This window comes from Microcebus murinus, chromosome 7, assembly GCF_040939455.1.
Source record: "Microcebus murinus isolate Inina chromosome 7, M.murinus_Inina_mat1.0, whole genome shotgun sequence".
In the NCBI taxonomy this organism is placed as follows: domain Eukaryota; kingdom Metazoa; phylum Chordata; class Mammalia; order Primates; family Cheirogaleidae; genus Microcebus; species Microcebus murinus.
Genome location: NC_134110.1, coordinates 45,785,132 through 45,805,560, shown reverse-complemented (window position 1 = coordinate 45,805,560; position 20,429 = coordinate 45,785,132). Strand labels below are relative to the sequence as shown.

The following is a 20,429-nucleotide window of genomic DNA, read 5'->3' as shown; positions in this document are numbered from 1 at the left end:
ATGGTATAAGCATTGGCTTCCACTTAAAGTTACCAGCTCCATTAGCCACTAACAAGAAAGCCTGTCCTTTGAAGTCAGGCACTAACTTCTTCTCTGTAGCTATTAAAGTCCTAGGTGGCATTCCTCTTCCATTATAAGGCTGTCTTGTTTACATTGAAAATCTGTTGTTTGGTGTAGCCACCTTCATCAATGATCTTAGCTAGATCTTCTAGATGACTTGTTATAGCTTCTATATCAACATTCGCTGCTTCCCCTTGCACTTTTATGTTGTGGACACAGCTTTTTTCCTTAAACTTCATGAACCAATCTCTGCTAACTTCAAACTTTTCTTCTGTCGTTTCCTTACCTGTCTCAACCTTCACAGAATTAAAGAGAGTTATAGGACATTGCTTTGGATTAGGCTTTGGCCTAAGAGAATATTGTGGCTGGTTTGATCTTATATCCAGATCCCTAAAACATTTTCCATATCAGCAATAAGGTTGTTTAGTTTTTCTTATAATTCATGTGTTCACTGGAGTAGCACTTTTAATTTCCTTCAAAAAAATTTCCCTTGTATTCACAACATGGCTGTTTGGCAAAAGAGTCCAAGCTTTCAGCCTATTTAGGCTTTTAACATGCCTTCCTCGCTAGGCTTAATCATTTCTAGTTGTTGATTTAAAGTGACAGATGTGAGACTGTTCCCTTCACTGGAACACTTACAGGCCATTGTAAGGTTATTAACTGGCCTAATTTCAAAATTATTGTGTCTCAGGGAATAGAAAAGCCCCAAGAGAGGGAGAGCCAGTCCGTGGAGCATGAGAACACAAACAACATTTATCGTTTATGTTTGCCATCTTATATAGATGCCATTTGTAGCAGTCCAAAACAATCACAAAATTAACATCAAAGATCATGATCAGAGATCACCATAAAAGACAATAATGAAAAAGGTTGAAATATTACAAGAATTACAAAAATGTGACAGAGACACAAAGTGAGCACACGCTGTTGGAAAAATGGTGCCAATAGACTTGTTAAACACAAGATTGCTAGAAACTTCTAATTTGTAAAAACCACATTATCTGCCAAGCACAATAAAGTGAGATATCTATTTTTTTTAATTATCATACAATAAAGGTAATTTTTTTTCTTTTGGTATACAGATCTATAAATTCAAACGTTATGTACAGATTCAGGTAACCACCACCACAATCAGGATACAGAACAGCTCTATGACCACAAAAATGAACCTTGTGCTATCTCTCCTGTGTCAAATAAATGGAATTATACAGAATGTAACCACTCGGGGACTGGCTTGTCTCAGTAATGTTTTTGAAATTCATCCAAGTCGCTGCATGTATCAACAATTTGCCCCTTTACCACTGAGTAGTATTACATTATATATATTGTATCCCAGTTTATTCACCAGCTGAAGGACATATAGATTGTTTCTAGCTCTTGGCTATCACAAATACAGCTGTTATGAACATTTGTATACAGATTTTTGTATGAATGTAAGTTTCATTTCTGTAGTATAAATACTCTGAAGTGGGACTGCTGAATCATATGGTAAACATACGTTTAACATTTTAAGAATCTGCCAAATTGTCTTCCAGAACAGCTGGACCATTCTGCATTCCCACCATCAATATAAAAAAGTGCCAGTCGCTCCTATTCATCATCAGCACTTAGTTACCATACCATCTAATTTTAAACACAATTTTGTATATCTACAGATTATAATTTATTTTCAATCAAATTTCAAAAACATGAAATTTGAGAGATGGCTGCATAACTTCTATCCCTCCCCCAAGTTATCTGTGAAATTCAAAACTAAAATAATATCTGTTGTACAAAAAGAAAGCCAGATTCTAACGCTATATATTAGAGTTCTTAGTTTTTTTATAGGAAATTACTTTCACTTAATTTCCTCATTTCCTGAGAAAATGATACAATGGTCAAAATAAAATGGGTGAGTCATCATAAATGAAATCCACTGAGCAGTCAGTCATGAGCAATAATATTCTGATGATTTAGATTTCAGCGTATAAATCAAATGTTTTCTTTCATATAGCTCAAGATAACTGTTTTCAATTTTCAGGATACTAAGGACTGAAAAAATATTTAATGGCCTTGCCCTATAACCACTATCATCCCCATCTCTTAGTCCTCCTTTTGGAAACACAGCTTTAAGAGAAATAATGCTAGAAAGGAATATCAAAATAATAGTAAATTAAGGGAATCAAAAGAATTTTCTTGAAGGACTTATATACATCCATATTAAATTAATAGGACAATCCTTTGTCAATAAAGAACATTTGCTTCTTAAAACTATAGGTGCAGATTTTGCAAAACTTCAGTTTCAGCCAGGCATGGTGGCTCACGCCTGTAAACCTGGCACTCTGGAAGGCCGAGGCAGGAGAATTGCTTTAGGTCAGGAGTTCAGAACTAGCTCTGAGCAAGAGTGAGGACCTGTCTCTACTAAAAAAATAAAAAAATTATCCCAACATTGTGGCATGCCTATAGCCCCAGCTACTTGTGAGGCTGAGGGAGGAGGATAAGCTTAAGCCCAGGAGTTTGATTGAGGTTACAGTAAGCCATGATGACACCACTGTACCCTAGCAAGAGTGACGAAGCAAAACTCTCTCTCAAAGAAAAAACAACAAAAAACACCTTCAGCTTTAATTATTTCTAAATGTTTCCTCTATTTTAAAAAATTTTTATGGAAGTATAATATATATCAGAAAAGTACATATGCCCTAAGTGTATTTTTGATGAGTTCTCACAAACTGAAAAACCCAAATAATAAGCCAATACCAAAATGAATAAAGATAACTTTTACAAAATAAAACAAAATTGGACCTGATATCAAGAAATAAGGCTGTTTAGAAAAAAATCTATCTTCACAGGTTTTTCTAAGAAAAAGATGAGGGGATTTCACTGATTACAAGCTGAAAGTTGAAACTTTTAAAGCAAAATAAAAACAGTTTCTCAAAGTGACAAAGCCTATCTGGGAAAAGGAAAGAAACAAAGAGAAAAAAGAGATGTCAGCCACTATAGGCTACCCATCCACAGAAACAGATTCTCTGGCAAAGTATACATTTGTTATATTCCAAAAAGAGAGAGGTATAGCAAACAAAAACATCAAAGAGCCATAGCTTCTACAGAGGCAAACTATATTTATTTAATATGATACATAAGATTCAATCAAACACAAAATATAGTTGGAGAAATTTCAAGTGCTGAAATTATTTTACTAGTGACAATAAAACCTCCCCTCCCCCAAAAAGGGAAGCTTATAAGGTAATTTAACAAGTCAGCTAAAATTTAGTTGGATAAAATAGGTAGAAATGCCTTGTGGTTTCTTATCTAAATGTTTCCTTTCCTTACATCCTTCTATAGTTCAAAAGAGCTGAATCTCAACCACCATAAGCATCCTCTTTCTAACAAAATAAGAGGGCTGGCACTTTAGCTCTAAAAGTAAGAAGAAAATGTGATTAACTAGTGAATTACTTCTTTGAGTGTTAGAACATTCTTCTATGTATTAAAGATCAAATTTTACCACTGAATTTGAAATTTCACTTTTAATTTCAAAACTATTATTCGTTTTAGCTTTATTAGAAATTTTATTCGTTTAATAAAGACGGAAAGTGTTTTTAGAAACAAGAAACATAAATGAAGTGTCTAGGAGCATGCTAAAGACCTTATCTATCTGTCTTTCCCAAAGTTCCCTTGAAAAACAATGTCATCCACAGGAGATATTTTTTACATCTAACTGTCTGTATTTTTGTCTGTGTCTTATGAATCTCATAAATAACATTGTTTCCCTCTCTGCTATGGCAACCAGAAGTGTAAGAACCAAACCTACAGTTTTCCTCTAGGAAGTATGAAGTAACATAGTAGTATATACCCACCATACTATACTTGTTTACCCTTCATGCTAATTTCATTAGCTACTTTTACAAACTGTTATCTAAGAAAACTCTCAAATCAATTTTAAATCCTGAGCCGGCACGGTGGCTCACACCTATAATCCTGGGCCTGTAATCCTAGCACTCTGGGAGGCTGAGGCGGGCAGATTGCTCGAGGTCAGGAGTTCAAAACCAGCCTGAGCAAGAGCGAGACCCCATCTCTACTATAAATAGAAAGAAATTAATTGGCCAACTAATATATATAGAAAAAATTAGCCAGGCTTGGTGGCATGCCTATAGTCCCAGCTACTCAGGAGGCTGAAGCAGGAGGATTGCTTGAGCCCAGGAGTTTGAGGTTGCCGTGAGCTAGGCTGATGCCACGGCACTCACTCTAGCCTGGGCAACAAAGTGAGACTCTGTCTCAAAAAAAAGAAAAATTTTAAATCCTGGCTGGGTGTGGTGACTCACACCTGTAATCCCAGCTACTCAAGAGGCTGAGGCAGGAGGATTGCTTGAGACCAGGAGTTGGAGGCTGCAGTAAGCTATGATGGATGCCACTGCACTCTAGCCTAGGCTACAAAGCAAGGCCCTATCTCAAAAAAAATTAAATCCTATTTTGAACAATGAATAGATAAACACGAGCAAAAATAACACCTCTATTGTCATCTCTCTTAAAGAATAACCAATGTCTTTATTTGTTTTTGCTACCTAGGTCTCAATGAATATAATCTGTTATGGTGTACTGACAAAGACTTCTAGTCTGTTAAGGGAGCAAGCTTTACTCTTTACCTGCTATGTTTATTTTGATGTTTTCCCCTAAAATTTTTCTCTAGTGATATAGAAGATGCCTTATCACTTTTGGTGTATTGGGACTAACAGGAAAAAAAAAGTGACTAAGATTCTAGAGCTAGCAGAAAAGAAAGGGTAGTAGGTCAAGCATTTACAATGTGACAATGGCCAACAAAGCTCTGGTTCTAGCTGAAAGAAAAGTTTAAAATATATTTTATCTTCCCCAATCCTCTAACCTAACCTTTGAAAAGATCTCCTTTATTATTTCCTTTCCTTTATTATAACACCAAAAGTGATAAGGCATCTTCTATATCACTAGAGAAAAATTTTAGGGGAAAACATCAAAATAAACATAGTAGGTAAAGAGTAAAGCTTGCTCCCTTAACAGACTAGAAGTCTTTGTCAATACACCATAACAGATTATATTCATTGAGACCTAGGTAGCAAAAACAAATTACAGGTCGAGCAGATGTGCAGATTTTGCTTTTTTTTGTTTGTTTGTTTTGACAGGCTTCTTACCCTATCATCAAATGCAGACAGGGTTGATATTTTGGCCTTCTGGCAAGGCAATGGTTCTCCTATTTGCACTTTTACAGGTGACTGACTGTTCTATTCATTCGTGGTATATACTTACGACTCCAAAGGCAGCTGGTTTTTGTTTATTTTTTTTGCTGGGGGAATGGGGATGTAGATGATTTTCTAAAATGTCTTTTCATGGCAGTTCTACAAATACGGCTATAAAAACAATATAATTTCAACAATTTACTTTTGTGAAATAGGAAGTTATAGGAATAATTCAGTGATTCCCTGAATTTTTTCAACCTCATTTGCTTATCTCCCCTCTAAGTTTGAAAGATTTTAAACCAATGATTACTGGGATTCATAAATACATTTAAAGATAAGTTTCCCTTCTCAACCCTTATGGCAGTGGTTCTCAAGCTTCAGTCTATATCATAATCTCCTGACAGGCTTGTTAAAACGCAAATTGTTAAGACCTTATCCGCAGTTTCTGATTTAATAGGTCTGGGGTAATGCTTGGGAATGTGTAGTTCTAACGAGTTCCCAGGTGATACAGGTGCTGCTTGTCTGGGAATCATGCTCTGAGAACTGCTGTTGTAAGGTAATATTATATATCTATACTTGTTAAAATACCATCTTCTAAAAAGAGTTTATGATAAAGTTCTGACAGAATACCCCAAAACCCTAAGAATCACAGAAATGATATAACTCAATGCTATCTTGGAAAAAGTAAATGCTATCAAATGTAGTTGATAGCATTTAAATTAGTATAAATTTTATTGGGGCATAATCAGTAAAATACTAAGATGAGTCATAAGAATGATAAGTAAACCTATTTAACTAAGGAAATAATTGAAAAGGGAAAAAAAACATTGCATTACCAAACTATTCACTCAACATTACTTGTGATTACAAAAGCTGCAAACTATATAAATGCCAAACAACTGGAGAATAATCATGCAAGCTACAGTATACTGAGTAAATGGAACATTACCTGAACATAAAAAGCAAATATACAAACACACACACACATGGAAAAGTGGAAATAAAATATTAAATGAAAAAAGTAGAACATAAAACTGATCACAGCAATATATATTTAATGATAAAAATCAGAAGCATCCTCAATAGATGCAGTATTTAAGGGAAAGGAATGAGATATTTTAGATAGTATTTTTACAAGATATTCTAAATAGTCAAAATACTTTATAGAATATTTTGAAGTAATCTGTGGTATATTGGGGGGAGGGGGGGAAATGGGCATTTATTGAAACCTTAAAATCTGTACCCCCATAATATGCCAAAATAAAAAAAAAAATAAAAAATACAAAAAAAAAATCTGTGGTATAGATTATGGTTACCATCTAACTCACTGAAAATTCTTTTAATATTTATGAAATAGTTAAAAAAAAAAACAACTAAAAGCAAAGAAATAGCTAAGAAAATCATGGTCCCAGAAATTACTTCTTGAAAACTAATATGAAAAGGGAAACAATAACTTACTATGTTGGACATAACTAGATAAATCACTTGAATCAAATATACAGAGTTGTAAAAGCAACAGAAATCATAATTAGGAAAAAAATTGGGATTCAGAGCATAATAATCTTAGAAAAATCTGTTGAGAAAAATTAATCATTAAATTTTTTTTTTTTAAAGAACTGTTAGAAATATGGACTTTTAAAGTCTATGACTTACTGTTTTGATTCACTGTGACAAACTTCCAAGGTTGGATCATTATAAATAAAAGCAGCCTCTAAATCGTTGATCCTTACTCGGTATATTCTACACTGTTTGCTGTTCAATTTGATTCTATTCAAGTTTGCAACTGTGGGAAATATAGTCAGTTCCACAAATCCCTGTAAACATAAAAAATAACAATTTCATTATAAAGACTGGTATTAGAACATATCTCTCCCATCCAAATACCAACTAGGCCTGACCGTGCTTAGCTTTCAAGATCAGACAAGATCTTGGGTGTGTTCAGGGTGGTATGGTCATAGACAGAACATATTTCTTTGATTTCTACTACGTATACACATATTATACTCCAGAAACAAAATCCCAAATAGCTACATACATACATGTGCTCTCCAACTATCTTAAATTTCAAACATGGTTGTCCTAGTAACTGAATACTAAAGTATTCAAAACTTTATCACTCTAGTGTTTCACTATCAGTGAAAATTAGACCATCTAACAGGAAGAAAAGTAAAAAGACTCATTAATCTCAAAGACAGTAAGTTCTAGACAGACTGTAGCCCAAAAAGGGAAGAAGAAGAAAAAAATGACAAAGCAAAAAGAGAATCAAACCCATGAGAAGTTGGTGAGTAAAAGAATATGGCAGAAAAAAATGGGATAAAAAACTACACCACTATGGACAGATTATCCAGACAGAAAATCAACAAAGAAATATTGGACTTCATCCGCACTATAGACCAAACTGACCTAATAGATATTTACAGAATGTGGCATCCAACAGCTGCAGAATACACATTCTTCTCCTTAGCACATGGATCATTCCCAAGGATACACCATGTTAGGCCACAACACAAGTGTTAAAAATTTAAAAAAGAAAGACTGAAATCATATCAAGTATTTTCTCTGACCCACAATAAAATAAAACTAGAAGTCAGTAACAAGAAGAACACTGGGGTAATCCTAGCACTCTGGGAGGCCGAGGCGAGTGGATTGCTCGAGGTCAGGAGTTCGAAACCAGCCTGAGCAAGAGCGAGACCCCTGTCTCTACTATAAATAGAAAGAAATTAATTGGCCAACTAATATATATATATATATATATATATATATAAAATTAGCCAGGCATGGTGGTGCATGCCTGTAGTCTCAGCTCCTCTGGAGGCTGAGGCAGGAGGATCGCTTAAGCCCAGGAATTTGAGGTTGCTGTGAGCTAGGTTGATGCCATGGCATTCACTCTAGCCTGGGCAAGAAAGCAAGACTCTGTCTCTTAAAAAAAAAAAAAAAAAAAGAGTACTGGGAACTATATAAACACATGGAAATTAAACAATAGGTTTCTCAATAGCCAGTGGGTCTATGAAGAGATTAAAAAGAAAATTTAAAAATTTCTTGAAACAAATGAAAATGAAAACATAACATACCAAAACTTATGGGATACAGAAAAAGCACTTTTAAGAGGAAAGTTTATAGCAATAAGTGCTTACATCAAAAAAGTAGAAAAACTTCAAATAAGCAATCTAATGATGCATTTTAAAGAACTGCAACTGAATGGGGAAAAACAAAGCCTTTCCTCTAAGATCAGGAAAAAGACAAGGACATGCCCACCACTGTTTTACTAAATAGTACTGGAAGTTCTAGCTAGAGCAATCATATAAGAGAAAGAAAGAAAAGGCATCCAAATTGGAAAGGAAAAAGTCAAATTATCCTTGTTTGCGGACAATATGATCTGACAGCTAGAGAAACCTAAAGACTCTACACAAAAACTATTAGAACTGATAAACAAATTCAATAAAGTTACAGGACACAAAGTCAACATAGAAAAAGTCAGCAGCCATTTCTATACGTCAACAGCAAACAATCTGAAAAAGAAACCAAGAAAGTAATCCCATTTACAATAGCTACAAATAAAATAAAATACCTAGGAATAAACTTAATTTAAAAAGTGAAGAATCTCTACAATGAAAAACATAAAACACTAATGAAAGAAACTGAAGAGGACACAAAAAAACGGAAAGATATTCCATGCTGATGCACTGGAAGAATTAACATTGTTAAAATGTTCATACTACCTAAAGCAATCTACAGATTCAATGCAATCGCCATCAAAACATCAATGACATTCTTCACAGAAATAGAAAAAATAATCCTAAAATTTACATGGAACCACAAAAGACCTGGAGGAGACAAAGCCATTCTGAGCAAAAAGAACAAAAGTGGAAGAATCACATTATCTGACTTTAAATTATACTACAGAGCTGTAGTAACCAAAACAACATGGTACTGAAATAAAAACAGATACACAGACCAATGGAAACAGAATAGAGAACCCAGAAATAAACCCACTCATCTATAGTGAACTCATTTTCAACAAAGGTGTCAAAAACATATATTGGGGAAAGGACAGTTTCTTCAATAAATAGTGTTGGGAAAACTGGATATCTATCTGCAGAAGAATCAAACTAGACCTCTATCTCTCACCATATACAAAAATCAAATCAAAATGGATTAAAGACTTAAATCTAAGATCTAAAACTATGAAACTACTAAAAAAAAACACTGGGAAACACTCCAAGGCATTGGTCTGGGCAATGATTTCTTGAGTAATAAAAAAAAAAAGAGTATAGGCAACCACAGCAGAATTGGACAAAGAGGATCCCATCAAGCTATAATAAAAACCTTCTACACGGCAAAGAGAACAATCAACAAAGTGAAGACCCAACCCACATAATAGGAAAATACATTTGCAAACTACCCATCTGACAATTAACAACTGGAACATATAAGGAGTTCGAATAACTCAATAGGAAAAAAATCAAATAATCCAATTAAAAGTGGGCAAAGAGACATTTCTCAAAAGACATGCAAATAAGCAACAGCTATACGAAAAAATGCTCAACATCATTAAGTATCAGAGCATACAAATCAAAACTACAATAAGGTATCATCTCATCCTACTTAAAACGTATTTTTTTATCAAAAAAACAGGCAATAATGAATGCTGGTGAGGATGTGGAGAAGGGAACCCTCATACACTGTTGGTGTGAATGTAAATTAGTACAACCACTATGGAGAACAGTATGCAGGTTTCTCAAAAAACTAAAAATAGCATGACCACAGGACCCAGCAATTCCACTCCTAGGTATATATCCAAATGAAAGGCAATCAGTATATCAAAAAGATATCTGCACTACCATGTTTATTGTAGCACTATTCACAATAGCCATGATTTGGAAATTAACCAAAGTCCATCAACAGATGAATGGATAAAGAAAATGTGGTAAATATACACAATGGAATATTATTCAGCCATAAAAAGAATGAAATTCTGTCATTTGCAACAACATAGATGGAAGTACAGGACATTATGTTAAGTTACATAAGCCAAGAACAGAAAAAAATTTTGCATGTTCTCACTCATATGTGGGAGCTAAATATTAAAACAACTGATCTCATGGAGACAGAGAATAGAATCATAGTTACCAGAAGCTAGGAGGGATAATGGTGACGAGGGGATAAAGTGGAAATAGTTAATTAGTACAAAAACTATTTGATAGCACAACAAAGTGACTACAGTTAACAATAAGTTATGGTATACTATAAAATAACTAAACAGTGGAACTGGAATGTTCCTAACACAAAGAAATGACAAATGCTTGACATGATACATACTCCAATTACCCTGACTTGATTGTTACACACTGTATGCCTGTAACAAAACATCACATGTACCCTATAAATATATACTATCATGTACTTACAATAATTACAAAATAAAATTTAAAATTCTTTTTAAAAACCTACACCACTGAAATTAACAAGTATGAGTCTTTACTCACAGGAGGTAAATTAGGATATGTGAAGAGGCAAGAGCTTTAGAGGTTCTCAGGCAAGTAGGGAAAATCTATTACTGCATCTAGGAGCAGCAGATACTTCAAAGTGCTGGATGATTTCCTATCAAGTAGTCTAGAGGCCATATATAGTTCTACCATGTTAGCTGTATAGTATACAATCTATCTGAAATATGTACCTAAGACATGAAAGACAGTTAAATACACTGACTACTCATCACCCTCTTGTGTTGAATCAATGGAGGAGAGAAACAGATGAAACACAGAATATATGTTCAATGATTTCAATAAGCTGGGTTGAAAAGTGATGTACTCAAACATGAAATATGGGGAGGCATGAAGCAGTAACATTTTAGAAGCTGCACAGTGAACAGAAAAATTTCACAGGCTGCAACAGGAATATCTAAGATGAAAAATTCAGGCAATAACCATAGAGGACTAGATTATAATGGCTACCACCATAAGCCAGACATTATACTACATACCTTTATATGTTCTCTCTAATCCTAGTATCAACTCTTAAGAGATAAGTACTACTTTTCACTTTTTATAGAAAGCTTCTAAGAGATAAGTACCACTGTAAAGTATAAAAAAAAGTTAACTTTTTATAGATAAGTTAGCAAAGTCAAGAAAACTGCATCATTAATAAGTGGAGAACTGAGCTTTAAACACACCTAAGTGATCCCAAATGATTCCTATTATGCCATAATGCCTCTGAGTAATAAGTGTTTTAAATACATAAGAACTGTTTTTAGATAACATGCAGCCCAGCTATTCAAAATTCTGCAGCTCCCAATTCCCAAATAAGTGACCCAAACATCCTTAAATTAGACCACCTGCACAGATCTCTGTGGTATCAACACAGAGATCAGAAAGAGCAAAGGCCAAAATACTATTGATAAAGGCTCTGAGTTTAAAGGTGTAAACTCTAAGCAATTATAGGAAGGACCAAAATTCCCTTTAATTAGCATATCAGTCATCCAATTACCATTCTAAATTTAAACGAGTTTGGATCCGCTGAAAGACAAGTAGAACCAACATTTTAGAAAGTGCTGTCAACAACAGCTCCTTAGGGTGACATAAGAACGGGATTTGGCTTTCTAAACTAAGTTAACAACAATAAAATGGAGAGTATTTCATGAAGATAGGAAAAGCCCAATCTCCTTGTATCATCATGTCTCTGACACTACCTAGGGCCCTAACCTATACCTGCCTGCAACATTCGACCCAATTACTTCTATAATCCCTGGCATCCTTAAGTCACTGGCATAACTGCAAGCCCCCCAGGTCATCTAACTTCTCACTCTTATCTCCTTCTTGCTGTTTCATCTCCCCAGCACTTCACAGACAACCATCCTCTTGGAGTCCCCATACACTTTAAATAACATTTCCTCCCTGTGCCTTTTAATCTTTTCTAAAATTCTCTCTACCTCTTACCCTTTAATAAAATGGCTCCCAAATACCCCTAGGTAAGAAGCTACTTATTTTCTCATTCACTATAAATAAGGGAGAAGGGAAACAGGCATTCTCCTAGTTTCCACTGCCACTTCTGGGCCATTTATAGGATTTTATATAGCATATACTATAAAAGCAAGAGCAGTAGGGTATCGCAGGTAAATGCAGGTGTTCTGGAGGTAAACTCATCCCTATATTCAAATCTCAGCTCAACCACATAGTAATTACATGATCTTGGGCTACTTACTCTAGCTCTCTGTGCCTCAGTATCCTCAGCTGTAAAACAAGAATAATGACCCTATTGACCTTTTAGTGTTATTATGACAATTCAGCAATTTACTATATGGAACATACTTAAAATCGTAGCTGGCATCTAGTAAACACTTAATAAATGTTTTTATTATTCTTTTCTATTTCTTTTCCCTTGTGTGCATGCTATCCTCTGTGCCTCTTCATTAATATCTGCTAAATCTCCCAACATTCACTGAAGGCTCATACTCTTTCTTTCTAACACATTTCTACCATCACTCTAAGTTACTTGAATGCAGATGTATCTGATCCATCTAGTAACACTGCCTCAAAGGTCCTTGACCTCAATTCCTACAATCTTCATTTCTATTCCAGAACAGCAATCAAGATCACACCTGAAAGGCACATCATCACTGCTCAAAACTGTTCCAATGCTGACATCACAAACTTAAATGTCCACACTGACATCACAAACTTAAATGTCCACGATGCCTCTCCAGCCACCCCTCTCATTACTTCTCTCCCACTCCTCCTGTTCCTTGACCTCTTTCAGTTTCTCAACACAACCTTCCCAGCACTTCTAGGGCTACTTTCTTCCCATTCACTCTAGAAATCCTTAAATTCATCCACTCTTCTGCCAACTACCAATTCTCTTGCCCTTTTGCTACTTGTACTTATCTTTCCCTCCTGTTTAAGAATGATCCTTCCAATGGTCCTATAGACACCATCCTCCACAGTATCCCATGAAATCTCACTCTACTTATTACCCTCTCCTATAATCACAATCATTCCTCTCTGTACACCCTTACACACATGTGCCTACAAACATATTCAAGACTCATATTTTTTTTAAAAAACCTTTAGATCTATATCAACCTCAAATTAATTTTTGTCCTCTTTCTCCCATATCCTCAAAAGAGAAATTCTTAAAATAGAGGATGCTCACTGTTCCAACTTCCTCTTACTTTCAGTACAGTATGACTTAGAGTCATCATTCCACTGAAACTGTCCTTGCTATGATCACTAATGACCAATAATTACTTTCAGTTTTCAAGTTTATATTTATTGCCCACATTTAAAACTGATAATCATTTTCTCCTTCTTAAGATAGGTTTTTTCCTTGGCTTCTACATTCCAAGTGTCTCTTGGTCATTTTCCTCAACTTTCAATTTCTCCAGATTATTTTTCCTTGATTTCATCTCCTGCCAGACATCTTGATTGAGCTTTTCCACACCGTTCATAACCAACTATATACTAAAGATTCCTAAATCTCTATTGTCATCTGTTATATTTTTTTCTTTCTCTCTTTTTTTTTTTTTTAGAGACAGGGTTTCACTCTGTCACCCAGGCTAGAGTACAGTGGTGTGAGCATAGCTCACTGAAACCTCAAACTCCTTGGTTCCTGATCCTTCCACCTCAGCCTCCCAAGTGGCTAGGACTACAGTTGCACATAACTAATTTATTTTTTTGTAGATACAAGGTCTTGCTACATTGCCCAGGCTGGTCTTGAACTCCTGGCCTCAAACAATCCTCCCGCCTCAGCCTCCCAAAGTGACAGGATTACAGGCACAAGCCACTGCACCCAGCCTCACTGTTCTTCAACTACATATACATGTAGTCAATGAGCCACTGTTCATCTCAATTTCCTAACGTGAAAGTGTGTGACATGAAACATTTTCTAATTTGATCTATAAATCTTTCCTCTTAATCCTGCTTCTCCTCATAACATCCATACACAGAAAATGGAATAACCATCTGTCCAAATCTATTCGTTTTATCCTGTACCCTATCATCCAGAACCTGCTGGAACAATTAATTGTTGAATACTGAGTTACAGCCTCAATTGAGAGACAGGATGCTGTCTTAAACTAGTGGACAATATATATGGTTATCTCTCCATAGCTATAATAGAACTAGGAACCAAGGGGTGAAAGTTGAAGTGACTATTCTCACTATTGTACCATTTGCCTCTTGTCTATTGGACCTTGGGTTCAGTGTGTTTGGAGGTCCTTGTGCCCAAGGGAAGAATGCATCCACCAGGGTACTTAGTCATGGTTCCATTAAATTGGAAGTTGAAACTGCCCCTTGACCACTTTGGGGTCCTCATGACAATGAACCAAAAGGCAGAGAAAGGGGCTCTGTACTGTCTGGAATGACTAATTAAGATTACCAAACAGGAAATTGAAGTTTTGCTATACAGTAAACACAATTACATCTGGAATGTATGGAATTCACTGTGATGCCTCTTAGGTACGCCTTGACCAACAGTTCTAGTCAATGGAAACTGCAATAACCCAATAAAGACAGGAGAAGCAAGGATGAAAGTCCTACAGAAATGAAAGTCCAGGTCATCCCAACAGAAATGTTGGCAGTAGGAAAGGGAACATGTAATGGTTGGAGGAATAAAGCAGTGTTATCAAACTCTGGCCTTGCTACCAGCTAAAGAAAGCAGAGGCTGTAGCAATTAAGTTTTACATTGTTCCTTTGACCCACTTTTCTTTCCACTATCTTACACAAAAGATACTGGTGGTAGCTACTATTTTAGGTGGGAAAAGGTTAAACCGCCATCTCCCATACTAATACAAATAGTTCAGGGATCAGGGAACTCTTTCTTTCTTTCTTTTAAATAGATGGGGTCTCACTGTCACCCCAGCTGGAGTGCAGCAGCATGACCACAGCACACAGCTACCTCGAATTCCTGGGCTCAAGTGATCCTCCTACCTCAGCCTCCTGAATTGCTAGGCCTACAGGCGCATGCCACACCTGGCTAATCTTCTTATTTATTGTAGAGACAGGGGTCTCTCTATGTTGCCCAGGCTGGTCTTGAACTCCTGGCCTCAAGTGATCTTCCCCCCTTGGCCTTCCAAAGAACTGGGATTACAGGCATGAGCCACTGTGCCCAGCCAGACAACTCTTTCTTGAAGGGTCAGACAGTAAATAAATACTTTAGGCTTAGTGGGTCACACAGTCTCTGACTTAGCTATCAACTCTGCCATTCTAGTTCCAAAGCAGCCACAGACAATATATAAATAAATGGGTATAGAAGCATTCAAATAACACTTTACTTACAAAAACAGGTAATTAGCCATTGATAATTCTCAATAGCTAATAGGAGTTCATAAGTTCCCTGTGTTAGGAATGCTAGCTTTTCATAGCAACAAAAAACAACAGTGAATGAACTGGGTAAAAAGGGGTGGACTGTTCTGATTATTCTCCTTTTGTTCCTCCTGATCTGCTCTCTACCCTACTCTGCAGCTCTACTTGCCTGGCTTCTGGTTTGTGGAAGACACATGATGGAAACTGGTGAGCAGAAGAGTGAGCTCATTATATTCATTATTCCAGGTTTTGGGTAGGCAGTAGCTTCATTCTTCTACTAATGGCCTCAGCTGCTATAAGGTGACTCTTTCCTGTGGCTACAGTACGTTCTAGTAACTTCTTCCTCCTATTGATCTTTCAGACCTAGAAGTGGTAACTGTTCCTCACTGCTGCTAGCTCAGTATTCCTCCACCTCTTGTCGGATTCTCTTAACACTGTTTGTTCTAAATAGTACCTTCATTAATTTCCCTCAATTAACCTGTACATGCGTGCCACTTATCTCCTGCCAGGAATCTAACACATACACCATCCAACCAATTTTTCCAGTGGGAAACTTAAGTCATCCACAACTCCTTTCTAGCATTCCTGAAAAGAGTCAGCTGCAACTCCTTTCTGTCTATCAATTCCTCCGGGAGAGTAGGGATGAAGGGGTGAATGATAGACGAAAAAGAAGTACAAAGGACTTTTAGGTCATCCTTGATTAAAAATGGCTCTATCACTTGCCAGCTTTATGCCTTTAGGAAAGTTACATAACCTCCATTCTTTCAGTTGCCTTGTTTATAAAATCATGATTAAAATATTATATCTACCTCATTGTGAAGACTGAGTTAATACACAAAAGCCTTAGAAGAGTGCCTTACATATATTAAGTGCTCAATAAATGTTCATTATAATTCAGTCATGTCAATTCTATTTCTACTTCATTTTCACTAATGCTATCTTCATTTAGGGCTTCATCATTTCTTCCCTAGACTACTGTAGTAACATCCTTACTAAACTTCCTAATCCTCGTATCTTTCCTACCCAATTCATACAATATAATACACCTAAAGTATCCTCCTGTGAGATACAAGGTAAAGAATCTGTGGGGAAGACTACAAGAGAAATTCCATAAATAAGGAGACTTAGGCCGGGCGCGGTGGCTCACGCCTGTAATCCTAGCTCTCTGGGAGGCCGAGGCGGGTGGATTGCTCGAGGTCAGGAGTTCAAAACCAGCCTGAGCAAGAGCGAGACCCCGTCTCTACTATAAATAGAAAGAAACTAATTGGCCAACTAATATATATAGAAAAAATTAGCCGGGCATGGTGGCTCATGCCTGTAGTCCCAGCTACTTGGGAGGCTGAGACAGAAGGATCCCTTGAGCCCAGGAGTTTGAGGTTGCTGTGAGCTAGGCTGACGCCATGGCACTCACTCTAGCCTAGGCAACAAAGTGAAACTCTGTCTCAAAAAAAAAAAAAAAAAAAAGAAAAAAAAAAAAAATAAGGAGACTTAGACGTAATGAAATTTTTAGGAAACTGTAAATCTTCTAAGATTCTATGATTCTTAAGAAAAGGTTACATTTTTCTATCTATAAGGCTTACCCTAAGCACACATACATGGATAACAAGTATGAGAGGGATGTTGATACCATCACTCAAGCAAAAACTGCTCTAAGATTTTAGTCTATTTTTTTTTTGAGACAGTCTCACTTTGTTGCCCAGGCTAGAGTGAATGCCGTGGCATCAACCTAGCTCACAGCAACCTCAAACTCAAACTCCTGGGCTCAAGCAATCCTCCTGCCTCAGCCACTTGAGTAGCTGGGACTATAGGCATGCGCCACCATGCCCGGCTAATTTTTTCTATATATATTAGTTGGCCAATTAATTTATTTCTATTTATAGTAGAGACACGGTCTTGCTCTTGCTCAGGCTGGTTTCGAACTCCTGACGTCGAGCAATCCGCCTGCCTTGGCCTCCCAGAGTCCTAGGATTACAGGCATGAGCCACCGCACCCAGCAGATATTAGTCTATTTAATACAGGTCTCCCTAAGAGAGTTAATTAAGTACTTGGGTTTTCAAGGGTTTTCCTAGAATGGAATCCAAACATCTATATGGTAGGGGGTAACAGGGTTACTAGATCTCAAATACTCTATCTAAAACTTTACTATAAAGCAATACTACCTAAACCAAATGAGCCAAAAATCAAAAAATAAAACTGGCCTCTTAGAAGCCAAGTCAAGTTAGGGAGTGTACTAATCTTAATATTTTTCACAGGAGAAATCTCACTATAGGCTTATTCTTGTTTCATGCACAATACTAAAATGCTTGTTTATGCAGGCTTTCATATTCCACAACAGATTAAAAGTAATAAAACTTTAATTGGGAAATTGAGAAAAAAAGAAAAGGAGAATTGAGAAGGCAGCAAATATACAAGGACCATAGAATTTGGAATTATATAGACCTTAATCCTAATTCTTATCTGTTTTTGAAACACAATTACATGGAACAGTATAGAGTTTGTAAGCACTGTGAAAGTGAATTTGTTACTGATTTTAATTACTGAGAATACACTTACCACCACAGATTTTCTCTGGAAGTTTATGTTGTTTATGCAGACGACCTGATGGGTTGTATATTAAAAAATATAAAGAAAAATAATTTCTATTATTAAATGAAAGCATAATCCTATCCAGATATAAACATGGCCTATGTTCTAAGTAGCTCAAAATCACATCAATCTTTCATTTTAAAACAAACCCTACAAATTGGGATAACTTGTTTGTTTTAAATCTAGCAACAGCCAAGAAAATAGATTTCTTCTGACAGAGATACAAGTTAGTACTTTAAACAAAGGTTTATTAACCTTCAAGGGAAATTAAATCTGCTGAGTAACATTGTCATTCGAAATATTTTCACACCACAAACACCATTTCCAGGACATCATGTGAGTGAATTCTAGCTTCCCACGAGGTTTCCCCAGCCTCAGCAAGTCAGTTTCAAGTACTCACAAAATATAATTAATGGCAACAAAACCAAAAAGAAGGAAGATGAAAAAATACTTATAATTTATATGGCCTTGGGCTTTCAAAGCCCTTGTCTCCTTTTTTCCTGTTCATTCTGGCGGGCTCTAAACCAGTCGGCGGCATTAAGCGGGCCCGCGGAGCCTGGCTTCCCGGCTTCCTGGGGGGCTGCGGGGCATTACTAGTCTTGGGCACCTCACATTCCCTGCTCCCGCACGGTCCCCAGCAGTCACGTCTAACGGCCGGGGCGCCCTGGGGGCCCAGAGCCGTCCCAGCCGGATCGCTGCAGCCTCAAGCTCGCTCCCTCTTTCTGGCTCCTATAAACCGCCTCCACCGAGCTTCTGTCACAGACATGTTGCGCTCCGCAACCGCTCGAAGCTACCACCAGCCGACATCTTGCCTGTGGCCTTTGACCTCCGACGTCAGCGGAAGTGGAGCGGCTGACCCGATGGAACCAGGAAGTCTTGTGTCAGTGGGCGGGGCTTGAGCGATTATACTAGGGATTTTGCGTTTCTCTCTGCATGTGTACGTGATGGGTGAGAACTGTTAAAATTTAGGAAAGTGGAGAAAATATTTAGTGGATGAGGAGAGACGAGTTTGCCAAAGGCCAGGTATAAACTAAGGCTCTATAAACAAAGGGTCTGGTGCTAGTAATAGGAGAGTCTCCTGAAACTAAAACGACGGTGTTGCTCTGGCTTGCTGTGTGTGAACGGACACCATAAACTCACTGGGCCCCAGTGATTTAAGCTGTAAACTATGTAATTAGACCCTAGGTAGTCTAAATGTCAAACTCCAGAATTCTGGAGTCATCACTGGACACTGCTGCCTAGTATTTATTTTAAAATACATACATACATACATATATATATCTCCTATGCATATAGCTCTCTCACATACAAAATCCACATAAATGCAGAAACATTTAAAAAGACATATTTTGAAGCCATCGTTTGCATTTCATATGCATGAAAATAAAAATTGTCAACTTCAGTAACAGTTAAATCTTGATTAATTAATTATGGATTATCCATTAACACTTTTTAAATCTTGAACCAGATTCAATTTTGGCCTACCCCACTTCAATTGTCCTGGTGACAGATTAATTAGCTAAGTTAAATTTAATTTGAACTTTGCTCTAAACCAAAACAAATTAGGAAAATAAAGCTATAAAGGAACTTTATCAAGCATTCTAAACCAACTAGAAATTAAGTTTTCTAGTAATGCCTGTGCCAGTATTCTTTGTTATAAAATTATTAAACTGTTTTATTAGTATTCTTTACATAGGATTGAGGATCAAACCCATTTGTTTCCCAAAGTGCATGCCTACACCAGCTAGGTAAACAGAGGAGCAATTATCAAGCCAATCTCTACCTGGCACTGTGATTCAGGCCTGTAATCTCAGCACACTTTAGGAAGCCAAGGTGGGAGGATAGCTAGAGGCCAGGAGTTCAAGACCTGGCTGAGCAACATAGCAAGACCCTATCTCTACAAAAAGTAAAAATTAGCCAACTGTTGTGGTGTGTGCCTGTCGTCCTAGCTATTCAGGAGGCTGAGGAGGAAGGATTGCTTGAACCTGTGAATTCCAGGTTGCAGTGAGCTATGATGGCACTACTGCACTGCAGCCTGGGTGATAGAGCAAGACCCTGTCTTTAAAAAAAAAAGGGCCAATTTCATCAATGTAAACATCAAATAAATATAAGTAATTGATAGTAACTACTGACTTCCTCTTATGATGGAAGGTTGGAAGTGGGGGGAACTCACTTGAGAAATGACATTTAAGTGAATAAATAATTCTCTTCTATGAAACTATTCGTATTTAGTTCTCTGAAAAACTTCTAAATGTATTAATGAGTAGAGCATCAAATACTAATTAAAGAAATGGAATTTTAA

General features: G+C 36.7%; 1 protein-coding gene across 3 annotated transcripts in view; it reads right to left on the bottom strand.

Annotated features, from left to right (window-relative positions):
- The window catches only part of TAF2 (TATA-box binding protein associated factor 2), an 83,431-nt gene extending 64,153 nt beyond the window's left edge, over positions 1 to 19,278 (bottom strand). Inside the window, exons 1-3 of one of the 3 annotated variants that reach the window (XM_012753794.3) lie at positions 18,583 to 19,278; positions 18,095 to 18,149; positions 6,897 to 7,057 (exon numbers count right to left, since the gene is read on the bottom strand). In XM_012753794.3, coding sequence (XP_012609248.1) covers positions 6,897 to 7,057; positions 18,095 to 18,149; positions 18,583 to 18,665 — 299 coding nt within the window. In that variant the 5' untranslated portion in view covers positions 18,666 to 19,278. Of the gene's footprint in view, positions 1 to 6,896; positions 7,058 to 18,094; positions 18,150 to 18,582 lie in introns of those variants that run through there. The other 2 variants (XM_012753795.2, XM_076005055.1) reach the window with 2 other exon arrangements.
- Between the last annotated feature and the right edge of the window lie 1,151 nt (positions 19,279 to 20,429).